The 17,607-nt window shown below is 37.2% G+C and overlaps 1 protein-coding gene across 3 annotated transcripts in view; it reads right to left on the bottom strand.

The window, feature by feature from the left end:
* The window catches only part of NEGR1 (neuronal growth regulator 1), a 1,047,432-nt gene that overhangs the window by 337,060 nt on the left and 692,765 nt on the right, over positions 1-17,607 (bottom strand). For all 3 annotated transcript variants that reach the window (XM_055585480.1, XM_055585481.1, XM_055585482.1), the window contains exon 4: positions 16,697-16,828. In XM_055585480.1, the coding sequence (XP_055441455.1) occupies positions 16,697-16,828 (132 nt within the window). The remainder of the gene's footprint in view (positions 1-16,696; positions 16,829-17,607) is intronic.

The raw sequence follows: 17,607 nt of genomic DNA, 5'->3' as shown, positions 1-17,607 counted from the left end.
TACATGTTTCAATGCCATTCTCCCAAATCTTCCCACCCTCTCCGTCTCCCACAGAGTCCATAAGACTGTTTTATACATCAGTGTCTCTTTTGCTGTCTCGTACACAGGGTTATTTTCTGAGTGATTATCATATGTTTCTAATATTCCGTGTTCAATATCTATAGGGATTTTCCTTCAAATTTCTTAGCTCTTCACATCTCTCTTAGATGCAGTTGTTGTTCTCAGTGTTATCATTTTAATTCTCTCCTTTGTCCTTGTCATGACAAAACAGAAGTCTTTCAAGTACAATCCATGTAGGTAGGAAATAAAAATATTTAAATACATTTCTTTAATATTCAGATATATCTCTGAATAGTTTTATGATCTCAAAGTTATTCTTCTTTGATAGTTAAACACTGGATCTATGTCTGCCTGTGAAAATTCATGAACTTGCATTGAATCTGGCCCTGCTTCCTTTATACTACCCACCCCCACCCTTCTTTCTGTTTCCCTTTCTGATCTCCTCCAGCTCATGGCAGTCTGACAGATCAAGTAGAGCCATGCTCCCTAATTCCTAAGGGGTTAAGCAAATTCTTCTGTTTCTGTCAGGGAGATCACCCTTTCCTTTATTTCCTTTTTTTGAAAAGAAAGAAAGTCTCATATTCAGTCATATCTGACTCTTTGCAACACCATGGACTATACAGTCCATGGAATTCTCTAGGCCAGAACACTGGAGTGGGTAACCTTTCCCTTTTCCAGGGGATCTTCCCAACCCAGGGATCCTTTTTTTTTTTTCTTTCTTTTTTTGGTACCTTTTTTGAGTACCTATCAAATTCAGTTTTATCCTTCAGACATCATCAAGGCCAAGGCCTCATGGAAGCTTTCACTGATACCCAAAGGCATCTTTCTGATAGCCTTGACTAGCACGTTATGAATGGTTTATCAAAGCATTTGCCACAATTTATTACAACTTCATGTGTCTTTTGTCTTTCTCCTCTCCTGGATACTGAACTGATTGAAGGCTCACATCCCTGGCCCTAAGACCTTGATAGTGTCATAGTAAGCAATAAGTAAATAGGTAAATAAATACATAGATAAATGTAGATTTACTAAAGTGCTTCATTATTCTATAAATGTCATATGAACTAGTACTTCATTTAGAAGAAAAACAACATGTGTTTTTTATGTCCTGAGTTGTTCCAGGTGTTAATTAGCTTATCAAGAAATTTAAAAACAGGAGAGTAGCTTAAATTATAAGCCATGTGAAAGATGAAAAAAGGGAAAGTTAAGGTAGGGGCACAAAATGGAACAGAAACAAAAGCTTAAGTGATAATTGTGAATACAAATAATGCTCATTTTTCTTCTGGTCCTATGATAGTATCTTTGTCCAATTCCAACTCTGAATGCTTAGTTTTTCTCTGTATTTAAAGTGTATACTTGTCACCTGCCATTTCTTCTAGTTGTATGCAGGACATGTATATCTAACTTGCCCAAAGTTTTGGAGAAAACTTTATGAACAGCCTAAGAAAAGTGGTCATTTCCTCAGAGTCCTCTTCCTCTTCTTATTTCTCCCTGGTGGCCCCTCATTTTAGGCTTTGATACAACTGTACTAAGTTATACTAAGTGGTACATTCTATTCCACGTGTTTGGAGTTAGTTATATTGGAAGATAAAGTGCACATTTGCATAAATGAATATGTATCAGATGCAAAATAATGCACAAATATGTGCCTGTGATTTACTGGATAAAATCTTAGTTCACAGTGCACTCAAAAGTATCTTTACCTTTTGACCACAGGAAGAATTACTGAATTCTATTTTATTGGATATTCTGTGTGCAAAATAATTTCCGATTCCCAATACAATGATCAATATACAATCTTACAGACATGAGTGAAAATTGAAATAATGTCCACACCTCTTTTTACCTTAAACTAGTTGACTATATTTTTTTCTGGTTAATTAATACCTTCTTTTCTTTATGTCTTTTTCTTCTTAAAAATCAGGATGCTATTAATAATTTTAATCTCATTGAACTTTAATTTTCTTATCTGTAAAAAATGGAATTAAGATTTTCTCTGGTGAAAGCACTGTATAAATGGCAATCTATCTTTATTGAATCCACCTGATAATTTTGGTTAAACAAATGGTATCAGAAATAAGTTAGTCTTATTGTCTGGGAGAAAAATATATATAATTTTGGAACAAACCTAATATCTCTTTCCTGTTTTGTCTAAACTCTTTTAAAGATTAGCATTAAAAACTCTTTTTTTTTTTTTTTATTTTTTTTTTTTATTTTTTTTTTTTTAATTTTATTTTATTTTTAAACTTTACATAACTGTATTAGATTTGCCAAATATCAAAATGAATCCGCCACAGGTATACATGTGTTCCCCATCCTGAACCCTCCTCCCTCCTCCCTCCCCATTCCATCCCTCTGGGTCGTCCCAGTGCACCAGCCCCAAGCATCCAGTATCGTGCATCGAACCTGGACTGGCAATTCATTTCATACATGATATTTACATGTTTCAATGCCATTCTCCCAAATCTTCCCACCCTCTCCCTCTCCCACAGAGTCCATAAGACTGTTCTATACATCAGTGTCTCTTTTGCTGTCTCGTACACAGGGTTATTGTTACCATCTTTCTAAATTCCATATATATGCGTTAGTATACTGTATTGGTGTTTTTCTTTCTGGCTTACTTCACTCTGTATAATAGGCTCCAGTTTCATCCACCTCATTAGAACTGATTCAAATGTATTCTTTTTAATGGCTGAATAATACTCCATTGTGTATATGTACCACAGCTTTCTTATCCATTCATCTGCTGATGGACATCTAGGTTGCTTCCATGTCCTGGCTATTATAAACAGTGCTGCGATGAACATTGGGGTACTCGTGTCTCTTTCCCTTCTGGTTTTCTCAGTGTGTATGCCCAGCAGTGGGATTGCTGGATCATAAGGCATGTCTATTTCCAGTTTTTTAAGGAATCTCCACACTGTTCTCCATAGTGGCTGCACTAGTTTGCATTCCCACCAACAGTGGAAGAGGGTTCCCTTTTCTCCACACCCTCTCCAGCATTTATTACTTGTAGACTTTTGGATTGCAGCCATTCTGACTGGTGTGAAATGGTACCTCATAGTGGTTTTGATTTGCATTTCTCTGATAATGAGTGATGTTGAGCATCTTTTCATGTGTTTGTTAGCCATCTTTATGTCTTCTTTGGAGAAATGTCTATTTAGTTCTTTGGCCCATTTTTTGATTGGGTCATTTATTTTTCTGGAGTTGAGCTGTAGGAGTTGCTTGTATATTCTCGAGATTAGTTGTTTGTCAGTTGCTTCATTTGCTATTATCTTCTCCCATTCTGAAGGCTGTCTTTTCACCTTGCTAATAGTTTCCTTTGATGTGCAGAAGCTTTTAAGGTTAATTAGGTCCCATTTGTTTATTTTTGCTTTTATTTCCAATATTCTGGGAGGTGGGTCATAGAGGATCCTGCTGTGATGTATGTCAGAGAGTGTTTTGCCTATGTTCTCCTCTAGGAGTTTTATAGTTTCTGGTCTTACGTTTAGATCTTTAATCCATTTTGAGTTTATTTTTGTGTATGGTGTTAGAAAGTGTTCTAGTTTCATTCTTTTACAAGTGGTTGACCAGAGTTCCCAGCACCACTTGTTAAAGAGATTGTCTTTAATCCATTGTATATTCTTGCCTCCTTTGTCGAAGATAAGGTGTCCATATGTGCGTGGATTTATCTCTGGGCTTTCTATTTTGTTCCATTGATCTATATTTCTGTCTTTGTGCCAGTACCATACTGTCTTGATAACTGTGGCTTTGTAGTAGAGCCTGAAGTCAGGTAGGTTGATTCCTCCAGTTCCATTCTTCTTTCTCAAGATCGCTTTGGCTATTCGAGGTTTTTTGTTTTTCCATACAAATTGTGAAATTATTTGTTCTAGCTCTGTGAAGAATGCTGTTGGTAGCTTGATAGGGATTGCATTGAATCTATAGATTGCTTTGGGTAGTATACTCATTTTCACTATATTGATTCTTCCAATCCATGAACATGGTATATTTCTCCATCTGTTAGTGTCCTCTTTGATTTCTTTCACCAGTGTTTTATAGTTTTCTATATATAGGTCTTTAGATTCTTTAGGTAGATATATTCCTAAGTATTTTATTCTTTCCGTTGCAATGGTGAATGGAATTGTTTCCTTAATTTCTCTTTCTGTTTTCTCATTATTAGTGTATAGGAATGCAAGGGATTTCTGTGTGTTGATTTTATATCCTGCAACTTTACTATAGTCATTGATTAGTTCTAGTAATTTTCTGGTGGAGTCTTTAGGGTTTTCTATGTAGAGGATCATGTCATCTGCAAACAGTGAGAGCTTTACTTCTTCTTTTCCAATTTGGATTCCTTTTATTTCTTTTTCTGCTCTGATTGCTGTGGCCAAAACTTCCAAAACTATGTTGAATAGTAATGGTGAAAGTGGGCACCCTTGTCTTGTTCCTGACTTTAGAGGAAATGCTTTCAATTTTTCACCATTGAGGATAATGTTTGCTGTGGGTTTGTCATATATAGCTTTGATTATGTTGAGGTAGGTTCCTTCTATTCCTGCTTTCTGGAGAGTTTTTATCATAAATGGATGTTGAATTTTGTCAAAGGCTTTCTCTGCATCTATTGAGATAATCATATGGTTTTTATTTTTCAATTTGTTAATGTGGTGTATTACATTGATTGATTTGCGGATATTGAAGAATCCTTGCATCCCTGGGATAAAGCCCACTTGGTCATGGTGTATGATCTTTTTAATGTGTTGTTGGATTCTGATTGCTAGAATTTTGTTAAGGATTTTTGCATCTATGTTCATCAGTGATATTGGCCTGTAGTTTTCTTTTTTTGTGGGATCTTTGTCAGGTTTTGGTATTAGGGTGATGGTGGCCTCATAGAATGAGTTTGGAAGTTTACCATCCTCTGCAATTTTCTGGAAGAGTTTGAGCAGGATAGGTGTTAGCTCTTCTCTAAATTTTTGGTAGAATTCAGCTGTGAAGCCGTCTGGACCTGGGCTTTTGTTTGCTGAAAGATTTTTGATTACAGTTTCAATTTCCGTGCTTGTGATGGGTCTGTTAAGATTTTCTATTTCTTCCTGATCGAGTTTTGGAAAGTTGTACTTTTCTAAGAATTTGTCCATTTCTTCCACGTTGTCCATTTTATTGGCATATAATTGCTGGTAGTAGTCTCTTATGATCCTTTGTATTTCTGTGTTGTCTGTTGTGATCTCTCCATTTTCATTTCTAATTTTATTGATTTGATTTTTCTCCCTTTGTTTCTTGATGAGTCTGGCTAATGGTTTGTCAATTTTATTTATCCTTTCAAAGAACCAGCTTTTGGTTTTGTTGATTTTTGCTATGGTCTCTTTTGTTTCTTTTGCATTTATTTCTGCTCTAATTTTTAAGATTTCTTTCCTTCTACTAACCCTGGGGTTCTTCATTTCTTCCTTTTCTAGTTGCTTTAGGTGTAGAGTTAGGTTATTTATTTGACTTTTTTCTTGTTTCTTGAGGTGTGCCTGTATTGCTATGAACTTTCCCCTTAGGACTGCTTTTACCGTGTCCCACAGGTTTTGGGTTGTTGTGTTTTCATTTTCATTCGTTTCTATGCAAATTTTGATTTCTTTTTTGATTTCTTCTGTGATTTGTTGGTTATTCAGCAGCGTGTTGTTCAGCCTCCATATGTTGGATTTTTTAATAGTTTTTCTCCTGTAATTGAGATCTAATCTTACTGCATTGTGGTCAGAAAAGATGCTTGGAATGATTTCTATTTTTTTGAATTTACCAAGGCTAGCTTTATGGCCCAGGATGTGATCTATCCTGGAGAAGGTTCCATGTGCGCTTGAGAAGAAGGTGAAATTCATTGTTTTGGGATGAAATGTCCTATAGATATCAATTAGGTCTAACTGGTCTATTGTATCGTTTAAAGTTTGTGTTTCCTTGTTAATTTTCTGTTTAGTTGATCTATCCATAGGTGTGAGTGGGGTATTAAAGTCTCCCACTATTATTGTGTTATTGTTAATTTCTTCTTTCATACTTGTTAGCATTTGTCTTACATACTGCGGTGCTCCCGTGTTGGGTGCATATATATTTATAATTGTTATATCTTCTTCTTGGATTGATCCTTTGATCATTATGTAGTGACCATCTTTGTCTCTTTTCACAGTCTTTGTTTTAAAGTCTATTTTATCTGATATGAGTATTGCTACTCCTGCTTTCTTTTGGTCCCTATTCGCATGGAAAATCTTTTTCCAGCCCTTCACTTTCAGTCTGTATGTGTCCCCTGTTTTGAGGTGGGTCTCTTGTAGACAACATATGCAGGGGTCTTGTTTTTGTATCCATTCAGCCAGTCTTTGTCTTTTGGTTGGGGCATTCAACCCATTTACGTTTAAGGTAATTACTGATAAGTATGACCCCGTTGCCATTTACTTTATTGTTTTGGGTTCGAATTTATACACCATTTTTGTGTTTCCTGTCTAGAGAATATCCTTTAGTATTTGTTGGAGAGCTGGTTTGGTGGTGCAGAATTCTCTCAGCTTTTGCTTGTCTGAAAAGCTTTTGATTTCTCCTTCATACTTGAATGAGATCCTTGCTGGGTACAATAATCTGGGCTGTAGATTATTTTCTTTCATCATTTTAAGTATGTCTTGCCATTCCCTCCTGGCTTGAAGAGTTTCTATTGAAAGATCAGCTGTTATCCTTATGGGAATTCCCTTGTGTGTTATTTGTTGTTTTTCCCTTGCTGCTTTTAATATTTGTTCTTTGTGTTTGATCTTTGTTAATTTGATTACTATGTGTCTTGGGGTGTTTCGCCTTGGGTTTATCTTATTTGGGACTCTCTGGGTTTCTTGGACTTGGGTGATTATTTCCTTCCCCATTTTAGGGAAGTTTTCAACTATTATCTCCTCAAGTATTTTCTCATGGTCTTTCTTTTTGTCTTCTTCTTCTGGGACCCCTATGATTCGAATGTTGTAGCGTTTAATATTGTCCTGGAGGTCTCTGAGATTGTCCTCATTTCTTTTAATTCGTTTTTCTTTTATCCTCTCTGATTCATTTATTTCTACCATTCTATCTTCTAATTCACTAATCCTATCTTCTGCCTCTGTTATTCTACTATTTGTTGCCTCCAGAGTGTTTTTAATTTCACTTATTGCATTATTCATTATATATTGACTCTTTTTTATTTCTTCTAAGTCCTTGTTAAACCTTTCTTGCATCTTCTCAATCCTTGCCTCCAGGCTATTTATCTGTGATTCCATTTTAATTTCAAGATTTTGGATCAATTTCACTATCATTATTCGGAATTCTTTATCAGGTAGATTCCCTATCTCTTCCTCTTTGGTTTGGTTTGGTGGGCATTTATCCTGTTCCTTTATCTGCTGGCTATTCCTCTGTCTCTTCATCTTGTTTAAATTGCTGAGTTTGGGGTGTCCTTTCTGTATTCTGGCAGTTTGTGGAGTTCTCTTTATTGTGGCATTTCCTCGCTGTGTGTGGGTTTGTACAGGTGGCTTGTCAAGGTTTCCTGGTTAGGGAAGCTTGTGTCGATGTTCTGGTGGATGGAGCTGTATTTCTTCTCTCTGGAGTGTAATGAAATGTCCAGTAATGAGTTATGAGATGTCTATGGTTTTGGGGTGACTTTGGGCAGCCTGTATCTTGAAGCTCAGGGCTGTGTTCCTTTGTTGCTGGAGAATTTGCTTGTTATGTCTTTCCCTGGAACTTGTTGGCCCTTGTGTGGTGCTTGGTTTCAGTGTCGGTATGGAGGCGTTTGATGAGCTCCTGTCAATTAATGTTCCTTGGAGTCAGGAGTTCCCTGGAGTCAGGGATTGGACTTAAGCCTCCTACTTCCAGTTATCGGTCTTAATTTTACAGTAGTTTCAAAACTTCTCCTTCTATACAGCACCACTGATAAAACATCTACGTTAAAGATGAAAAGTTTCTCTACTGTGAGGGTCACTCAGAGAGGTTCACAGCGTTACATGGAGAAGAGAAGAGGAAGGAGGGAGTTAGAGGTGACCCAAATGAGATGAGGTGGAATCAATAGTGGAGAGAATGGGCTAGCCAGTAGTCACTTCCTTATGTGCACTCCACAACTGGACCACTCAGAGATGTTCACGGAGTTATACAGGGAAGAGAAGAAGGAGGCAGGAGACAGAGGTGGCCAGAAGGATAAAAGGGGGAAATGAAAAGGCGGGAGACAGATCCAGCCAGTAATCAGTTCCTTAAGTGTTCTCCACCGTTTGGAACACACAGAAATTCACAGAGTTGGGTAGAGTAGAGAGGGGTTAGGGAGGAGATACAGGTGACCTGGTGGAGAAAATGGAGAGTCCAAAGGGAGAGAGAGCAGTCAAGCCAGTAATCTCGTACACTAGTGAAAAATGGGTCCTGAAGATTGGGTTCTTAAAGGTACAAAATTGGTAACAAATACATAAAAACAAAAATTAGAAATTAGAGTAGAGTTTGGAATTTCAAAAATGCGATGTTAATGAAAAGGAGAAGGAAAAGAAAGAGAGAAAAAAGGAACAAAGCAAAACAAACAAGGTCGTGAAAGTAATAAAGAAACTACAGGTACAAAATTGATAACTAATACCAAACAGCAAAAATTAAAAATCCAGAGTAGAGTTTGGAATTTCAAAAATACAACGTTAAAAAAAAAAAAAAAAAAAAAAAAAAAAAAAGAAGAAGAAGAAAAATAAAGAGAGAAAACAAACAAACCAACAAAAACAATGTCGCAAAAATTATAAAGAAAATACAGGTACAAAATTGATATCAAATACCAAAAAGCATAAATTAAAAATCTTGAGTAGAGTTTGGAATTGCAGATATACGATGTTATATAAAAGAAGAAGAGAAAGAAACAGAGGAAAAAAAAAAAAAAAAAAGTCACAGCAATTATGAAAAAAACTATAGGTACAAAATTGATAACATATATCAAAAGGCTAAAATTAAAAATCTAGAGTAGAGTTTGGAATTTCAAAAATGCAATGTTAAAGAAAAGAAGAAAAAGAAAAAAGAAAAAGAAAAAAAAAAAAAAAAAAAAAAAAAAAACCACGGTCAAAAAATTATAAAATATATATATGAAGTTTGCTGAAGAAGAAAAAAAAAAAAAAAATAGGGTCTTTTTTTTTTTTTTGCAAAGTAATAGTTATAAAAGTGAAAATTAAAGGACAATAGAGGACTTAAAAAAATTTTTTTTTAATTAAAAAAAAAAAAAGAAAGAAAGAAAGATTGATCGTAAAAATAGTAAAAATATATCTAGGTCTTTCTCTGGTTTTGTTGTGAGTATTGTGGGTTCAGTTCATTTTTGGCAGTTCCTTAGTCCGACTTATATTTCTCAAGATCTATAGGCCCCTTCCTATGTAATCCGTAGTAACCACAGGGTTTTAATCTATGGCCTGTAGCTTCCAAGGCGTTTCCCTCTGTTAGAGCTTCTTCTGTTTGCTGGTCTCTTCAGTGTCTGGTTCCCGCCCTGACGCAAAGGGGACGGTGGAGGACCCTATTTTTTTTTTTTTTTTTTTTTTTAATTTAGGCTCACTTGTTCAGCCGCGCTGTGGGGAGGGAGGGAGGGAAGCTGCAAACAGATAACACTGGTGTGCGCTCGAAGTACCTCAGCCACACTGGGTCTGCCCCCGCTCACGGCGCGTGTAACCTCCCTGCCCACACTGCTTGGGCTCTAGGTTGTTCCGCCGGGAACAATCAGAGGCCGGCCCTGGACTGAGCTCCCAGGTCCAAGCCGCTCAGGTTCAGGCACTCGGGTAGTCCTCAGAGGCGCAGACTCGGTTGGGCCTGCGTTTTGTGTTCTTCCCAGGTCGAGCAGCTCAGGCGATGAGGTGCTTGGCGGGCGCCAATGCTGCGACTTATCGCCTCCCCGCCACTCGGTTATCTGGGTGTAAAACCGGCGCACCTTCTCAGGCAGATGTTGACCGTCCAGACCCCCAAGAAGTTTTAGTTAGCAAAGAAGCCTGCTTACAGTTTTATAGATAGTGTCTCTCTGGGGCTGCGATTGCCCCCTTCCGGCTCTGGTTGCCTGTCACCGGAGGGGGAGGTCTGCAGCCGGCTATCTCTGTTCAGTCCTTTGTTCTGTGCGCGGGCCTGGCGGTGTCTTAGGTTAGGGCTGGCTTTTCGCGTGGTAGATATCCCACAGTCTGGTTTGCTAGCCCAAATTATTTCGCTCAGATAGCGCTCAGGACATTCGGCCCGATTCTTACTCTAAGGGACACAGCCCGCGCCGCACTTCCCTGCCCAGCCCCCGCTTGCTAATGCCGTGTGCAGGCGTCTGCGCTGCTTCTCCGCTGGGGGAGTTCCCGTAGGGCTCACAGTCCGCGATTTTTAATTGTTTATTTTTTTTTTTTTCCCCTCCCTTTTATGTTGCCCTCTGTGCTTCCAAAGCTCGGCACAGATTCGGCAGTGAGAGGGTTTCCTGGTGTTTGGAAACTTCTCTCTTTTTAAGACTCCCTTCCCGGGACGGAACTCCGTCCCTCCCTCTTTTGTCTCTTTTTTTGTCTTTTATATTTTTTCCTACCTCCTTTCGAAGAGTTGGGCTACTTTTCTGGGTGCCTGATGTCCTCTGCCGGCATTCGGAAGTTGTTTTGTGGAATTTACTCGATGTTTAAATGCTCTTTTGATGAATTTGTGGGGGAGAAAGTGTTCTCCCCGTCCTACTCCTCCGCCATCTTGGCTCCTCTCCTAAAAACTCTTTTAAAGATTAGCATTACACTTCGTTAATCCGTTGACTATTTTTTTTTTTTTTTTTTCTTTTTTTTTTTTTTTTTTAAATTTTATTTTATTTTTAAACTTTACATAACTGTATTAGATTTGCCAAATATCAAAATGAATCCGCCACAGGTATACATGTGTTCCCCATCCTGAACCCTCCTCCCTCCTCCCTCCCCATTCCATCCCTCTGCTCTATGTGACAGGAACATGTTATTGCAGAAAGGAAAGGAAAATCCCTTATGACACAGAGCTTACATTCTAGAGTAAATTCATGCCAAGAGAGATTTATATTTTTTCAGTTGTTAGTGGGCCAGACACTGTGATAGGTGCTGTATATATATCGTATCATCTCATTTAATCTTTACCCAAACCCTGAAAATTATCTATTATTGCTCCAAATTTACAGAATTGGAAATTGAGACTCAGAAAGGTAAAGTGGTTTCCCAAGATCTCAAAGTTCAGTAAATTACATAACAAGGGTTCAAATAAGTTATACCTGACTATAAGGCCTGCATTTCTAAAAGTGTGTGTGTGTGTTTAGTCGCTCAGTAGTATTTGACTCTTTGGAACCCTATGGACTGTAGCCTGTGAGGCTCCTCTGTCCATGGGATTTTTCCAGCAAGAATACTGGAGTGGATTACCATTTCCTCCTCAGGGGATCTTCCCCACTGAGGGGTCAAACAGGCCTCTTCCATGTTTCCTGCATTGCAGGCAGACTCTTTACCTCTGAGTCACTGGGGAAGCTCTAAAAGAGTTACTCTTAATTGAAAAAGTATATACAAATAAAGTGGAAAATAAACAACTTGTCACAGGATCAGAGAACCCTGCCCTTTTTACCAGCAGCATTCATTTTGAAGGGCTAGGTTTTGCAGGATTTCCTGATTTCTAATATCTGAGATTCTGCTTCCCTATGGAGATTTTGATTAGTCTAAGATATAATCTACATTTTCTAGATTCTAGATTTCATTTCCATGAATCAGCTTTACTGATTTTTTAGACCTGGTTTCTCATTTCCTTTTTATCCAAATTTAATTGAATCCATGAGCTTTATGGATACTCATTTTTCCACTTTCAATTAACAATAAAAATTATGGACAAGTACCCTCTAGGCCACTTCCAGGGTTGGAATGCAAATGCAGATAAAACAGAGAATCTGTCCAAATTGAATCCACTAGCTCCCTTTGGCTTAGCTAATCGGCTGGTTCACATTTTTTTCTTTCTTCTTATGTGTGTGTGTATTAATCTTTTAAGGTCTATTTATGATGAATGTCATGATTTCTTTTGAGTTTTTTTTCAATTTGATGAGAAATATATAGTTACATATTTTATATGTATACATATGTTGTTGTTTAGTCACTAAGTTGTGTCCAACTTTCTGCAACTCCATGGACTCTAGCCCGCCAGTCCCCTCTGTCTGTGGGATTTCCCAGGCAAGAATACTGGAGTGGGTTGCCATTTCCTTCTCCAGGGTATGTTCTTGACCCAGGGATTGAACCCACATCTCCTGCATTGGCAGATGGATTCTTTACCACTGAGCCACATGGGAAGTCCAAGACATAGAAGTATGTACACATATTTCTTATCCAATTGTTTGTAGATGTGTGTATATACATACATAAGCAAATATAAAGAAATGTACATATTCATATATTTATTATAGCTATGCTGCTGCTGCTGTTGCTAAGTTGCTTCAGTCGTGTCCGACTCTGTGCGACCCCATAGACGGCAGCCCACCAGGCTCCGTTGTCCCTGGGATTCTCCAGGCAAGAACACTGGAGTGGGTTGCCATTTCCTTCTCCAATGCAGGAAAGTGAAAAGTGAAAGTGAAGTCGCATAGTCGTGTCCGACTCTTCACGACCCCATGGACTGCAGCCTACCAGGCTCCTCCGTCCATGGGATTTTCCAGGCAAGAGTACTGGAGTGGGGTGCCATTATTGTAAATCATGAATATACTATATTCATATACAAATGGATAAAAGAATATACAGAGAAAAACAGGAGAATAATCATCTACAAAATCTCCCTACCCAGAAACAAAATTTTGTATCAAAGCTTACAAATTTAATAAATAACTCAAAAAGAACTTATATGTAAATAAATAAATTTATTCTTTAAATTTCTGTAAATAACTCATAATGTGCTTATTTGATCAACAAACTAGTCCAATCTATACAAAATAAGTTAAATATACTAATCATTTCATTAAAGTGTTGTTTAATTTAATTCAATAGAAATCCACATGAAAGTGCTACGAGTCCAAAGTATGTGGTGAACATTATTTACTGTAAGTATGAGAAATATACATGTGCCTATATGCAGCGAATGAGGCAGATGTATTAGATGAATACTAACATAGTACATATTTCTAAATTAGAGGGAACATAAATCTCTTCCTCAAATTGACTTCCGTATAACTGAATGTACCAGAGCTTATGAAAATTTATTACGTTCCATCTTGAACCTCATTTGGGAACAGGGACAAAGTTTCTCTTCAAGTTATTCACAAAGCTGCTGCAATTTTATATGTGCAATCAATATTGATTAATAACCATGAAAAGAGGGCTGCCTTGAACCTGGTGTAATTCTATCTTCAGGGAATCTTCAGATTATCAGTGGACACGAAGTTTCATGCTGGCTACAGAGCACTGTGCTCAATTTTGGGCTTTGACAAACTGAAGTTTGCTCAGTAGGTTTTGGCTAATTTCCTTTGGGAAATCAGTAAAACCCACGGATAGTGCTCAGTTTCTGACTTCGAAAGGGGTGAATTCACAAAATTAATAATTTTCAAATTTCCTCAAAACCAGAAACATATACACTTACACTCACACACCTACATGGCTGTATATCACTGGTATACATGTGACAAAATTATTCCAAATTAAGGCAAAATTTAGGGCATGACCAGAAATCTGACCAAACTTACATAAAATATTTATTCAAGAGATGTAAATTTAACTGATCGGTCAGTATTCAGTTCTTCATGGCACATTTAAGAAAATGTTAGCTACCAAAGGTATAATTTGAGAAGCAAAAGTAAACATTTAATGTTTAAATCCATGTAAAAAGTCCTGTTGAGTTCATTTTCTTAATATTTTTAATATTATGTTGGTACCAATATTTCCACTTATGATTATACTTCCACTGAAATTAGTTCTTATAAAACATAGTCTGTATTATAACTATAATAAACACATCTTTATCTTTTTTTTTTTTTACTTTCCCCTTTTTCCTTCTGATTTTCCTTCTCAAGTTAAAGTTGGTTAACAACACTTTCCTTTCTACCTGTTTGAGATGTCTGAAACCCTACAAAAGCCACTGAAGCACCCTTTTCAACTGATGGAATGTCTCAAGGCTATGCTTCAAACTTTCCTCCTCCCATTTTGTGTTTGAAGACAATCTTCCAGGGGTCTCCTGTGTTTCTGCACATCTTGTGAGCAGAGGCACTGACAGCTTTTGTTCCTGACAATCTTTTCAAGGATGTTTGTATAGCGAACAGTCTTGGAAGATAGAAGAAGTGGTTCTCTCCATGGAGCAAAGGGCAGGTTTGTTTATGGTCCAGTATCATAAAGATAATTTCTCTCTCTGTGGCAAAAGGCTGGTTTGCTTGCTGCCATTATATATGAAAAAAATTGAGTTTCTAAGCCAAAGGAACCTCAGCTATGACATAAACCTACTGTGTGTATAGATTTCTCTTAACCCTCATCATATCACCTTGCAGTAATTGGGACTTGGGGAAATGACATAAGAAAATGACAATACTCTGGCTATTGTTATTTCTATGAGTAATAAATTGCCCTTTGTCTCTGTCTTCTGTCAGCATTTGTGAAATTGTGGCAGATCCCTCACAGTTCTTGACATCTGTCTCCCTAATTTCTGTCCTTCGGCTTTATATAAGGACACTTTTCTCTACACAAATCCTTCAGATGATAACTCATTGGTCAGTCTTTCTCTCAATTCAATTTCTGTCCATATTTCTGCATCCTTACTTGAACTGTATCAGTCTAAAGTACCAACTTGTCCGGAATAAAAAACAAAACAAAAATCAAGTTAAATAAGTGACAATGAACTAAAGTCAGAGAGGTAAAAAGGATAGAAACGAAAGTGTGAACACACACACAAGTGGGTTATACATGGAGTACAGACCCGTGTAAATCCATATGGCAGCTTGTTTTCAACTGTATCCCCATGAGAGACATCACTGTAGAGATACACTAATTCTAAGAGTTGAGAGTAGGCTGCATTGTCAGGCTGGGTGTCTTGCTTGTTTGACAGATTGACTCTGCTTTCTCTTTTCTTAGGGCTCATTGCTAAAAGTATTACTTCCTTTCAGTCCTATTTCTCACCTCTTCTCTCAATCCCCCCAACAATAGAATCTGTAGACTCATGTTCAGATAAGCATGGCTAGTGATAAAATAATCAGAAATTTTTATTTGAGTGAATAGTATTTATTAACTCTTATTTTAGAGAGTTCCAGAATGGTGAGCAGTAACTCACTGCAACAAGAGTCCTAAGATTCAATGAAAACTTATCATAAATGCATATTTCCAGGCCATATACCCTAAAGATTTTTATTCAGTAGGCCTGGTGGGACACAGATTTTCCATTTCTAGTAACATTTTGGGTGACTCTCCTGAAGTTTGTCTCAGAGTATTATATAAGAAACTCTGCTCTAGAAACCGCCTCATTCTGGCATTATGCACATTTGCTCAGTTGTTGTTCAGTCACTCAGTCATGTCCAACTGTTTGCCACCTCAGGCCAGGCTTCTCTGTTCCTCACCATCTCCTAGAGTTTGCTCATACTCATGTCCATTGAGTAGGTGATGCTATCCAACCATCTCATCCTCTGTCATCCCCTTCTCCTCCTGCGTCCAATCTTTCCCAGCATCAGGGTCTTTTTCAACGAGTCAACACCAAATGTATAGCTTAGCCACTGACATATGTTAGTTGGTGGCAAAAATTTGCCCTGGCAATAGTTAACTACTGAGTGTGTTTTGATAGATACTTTTTGACCCATACAATTGAGATTAAATACATGAAAAATGCTTAGTGTTAGCATCTGGGGATCTATTTGGAAAATTTTCTTCTGATCTATGGAATTCATATGTAATTCATATATATAATTCATTCATATAATCTGAATTCTATGTATTCATTATTAACATTGGCTGCATAGAGAAAGATTTATAAATGTGAGGAAAAAAAATTGAAAGTTGTAGCTTGAAAACACTTCTAGTAAAAAACTATTATCTCCCAAATATTCAATTAGAATAAGTCAAACAATGTGAACAATTCTGAGAGAAAGACTAAGGGAGTATCTTTGAAAAGTAAAAACTATTTCAGTCATTACTGTTGAGATCATAATACATGAAATAAGCTATTAATGAAAAAATGTCTGTCATCAGTGTTTTGAAATGCATTTAGAAGAAGGGTGTAACATAATGACATTGATTGTTCTGCAAGTATCACTTAATAATCTAACTTCCTAATAATGAGGTTCATGAAAAAAATTCATTTTCTCAATATTGTCCAAGCCAAATAGAATTAAATACTCAAATGATAGGAATATCATAGTAACAGTTTTTCTCTTTAAGTATAAAACAACATGCTTCTGGAATTCCAAACTTAAATTTAATCAGAATACACTTCAAGTGAAATCCATGAGAATGAATACAACCCCATGAGTCCAGGATGCTTCAGAAATAAGGACACCACAGTTTAGGATTGGGATGATATTGAAAACATTGCCATCTACACATTAAACTGAATTATTGTAGGATTACTTGGGGCAATTGATGTTACTAAAACAATTCAATCAATATTCTAACAGGCAAACATTTGCTCTGCCAAAAAGTACTGTTTATCAATAGACTTCCTCTTTAAAAATAGCAACATAAGCTTTAGACAGTATTTTCCAGGTGTTTAATCTTCCCTTTGAAATTTTTTAATAAAAGGTGATGGGACTTACAGTTTACGACAATTTTCACTTTTTTCACATCTGGGAATGACACATCATTTTCTGCACTGCATTCATATTCTCCAGCCTGGTCCCTTGTAATTCCATAGATGTCCAAATATTGTCCGTTTTCAAATGGTTTTGCTACATGAGAAAAATTTTAAAAAGTACAGTGTGTTTAATTGTATCTGCCTGAGGCTTCATTCAAGTAAAACAACAATCACATGTCTTCCTATTAGATATTGCTGACAAAATAATTCCAAATGAAACTGGGGAATTATTAAACCTTTTGTTCTCTTATGTTCAGAAAACGTCAGAGAAAAAAGCAGAAACTGAACAAGGGATACTAAAACAACTGTTTCCCCAGAACAGGATATACATGTGTTCTTTTTAATTGATTGTGGTCTCCTAACCTCCTCACACATCAAATCAAGCTCTGCACATTTCTGTAATTGAGTTCAACAACCTCCTAGCAGTGTAGAGCAAATTCAGTAATATGACTTGGTACATATTGACTTTTATATAGTGTAAGCTAGCAACTTGACATCTAACCTAACTAAATGTTACTTTTCTTTTGGGGAAATCTCACACTCATTCACAAGGTTTCTAGCTAGATGGCTTAATAAAGTATGGAGATGTATTAAAACATTACCATATTTCAGTGTTCATACTTATTAAGGTTTCGAAGGAAGGTACACTATATATAACCCACAGAGAAGGAAATGGCAACCCACTCCAGTGTTCTTGCCTGGAGAATCCCAGGGATGGGGGAGCCTGGTGGGCTGCCGTCTATGGGGTCGCACAGAGTCGGACACGTCTGAAGCAACTTAGCAGCAGCAGTGCATGCATGCTAAGTCGCTTCAGTTGTTTCCAATTCTGACTCTTTGTGACCCTATGGACTGGAGCCTACCAGCCTCCTCTGT

The sequence above is a fragment of the Bubalus kerabau genome, chromosome 6 (genome assembly GCF_029407905.1).
Source record: "Bubalus kerabau isolate K-KA32 ecotype Philippines breed swamp buffalo chromosome 6, PCC_UOA_SB_1v2, whole genome shotgun sequence".
NCBI classification, from domain to species: Eukaryota; Metazoa; Chordata; class Mammalia; order Artiodactyla; family Bovidae; genus Bubalus; species Bubalus kerabau.
The sequence above is the reverse complement of the archived record's forward strand: the minus strand, read 5'-3'. Positions and strand labels throughout refer to the sequence as shown.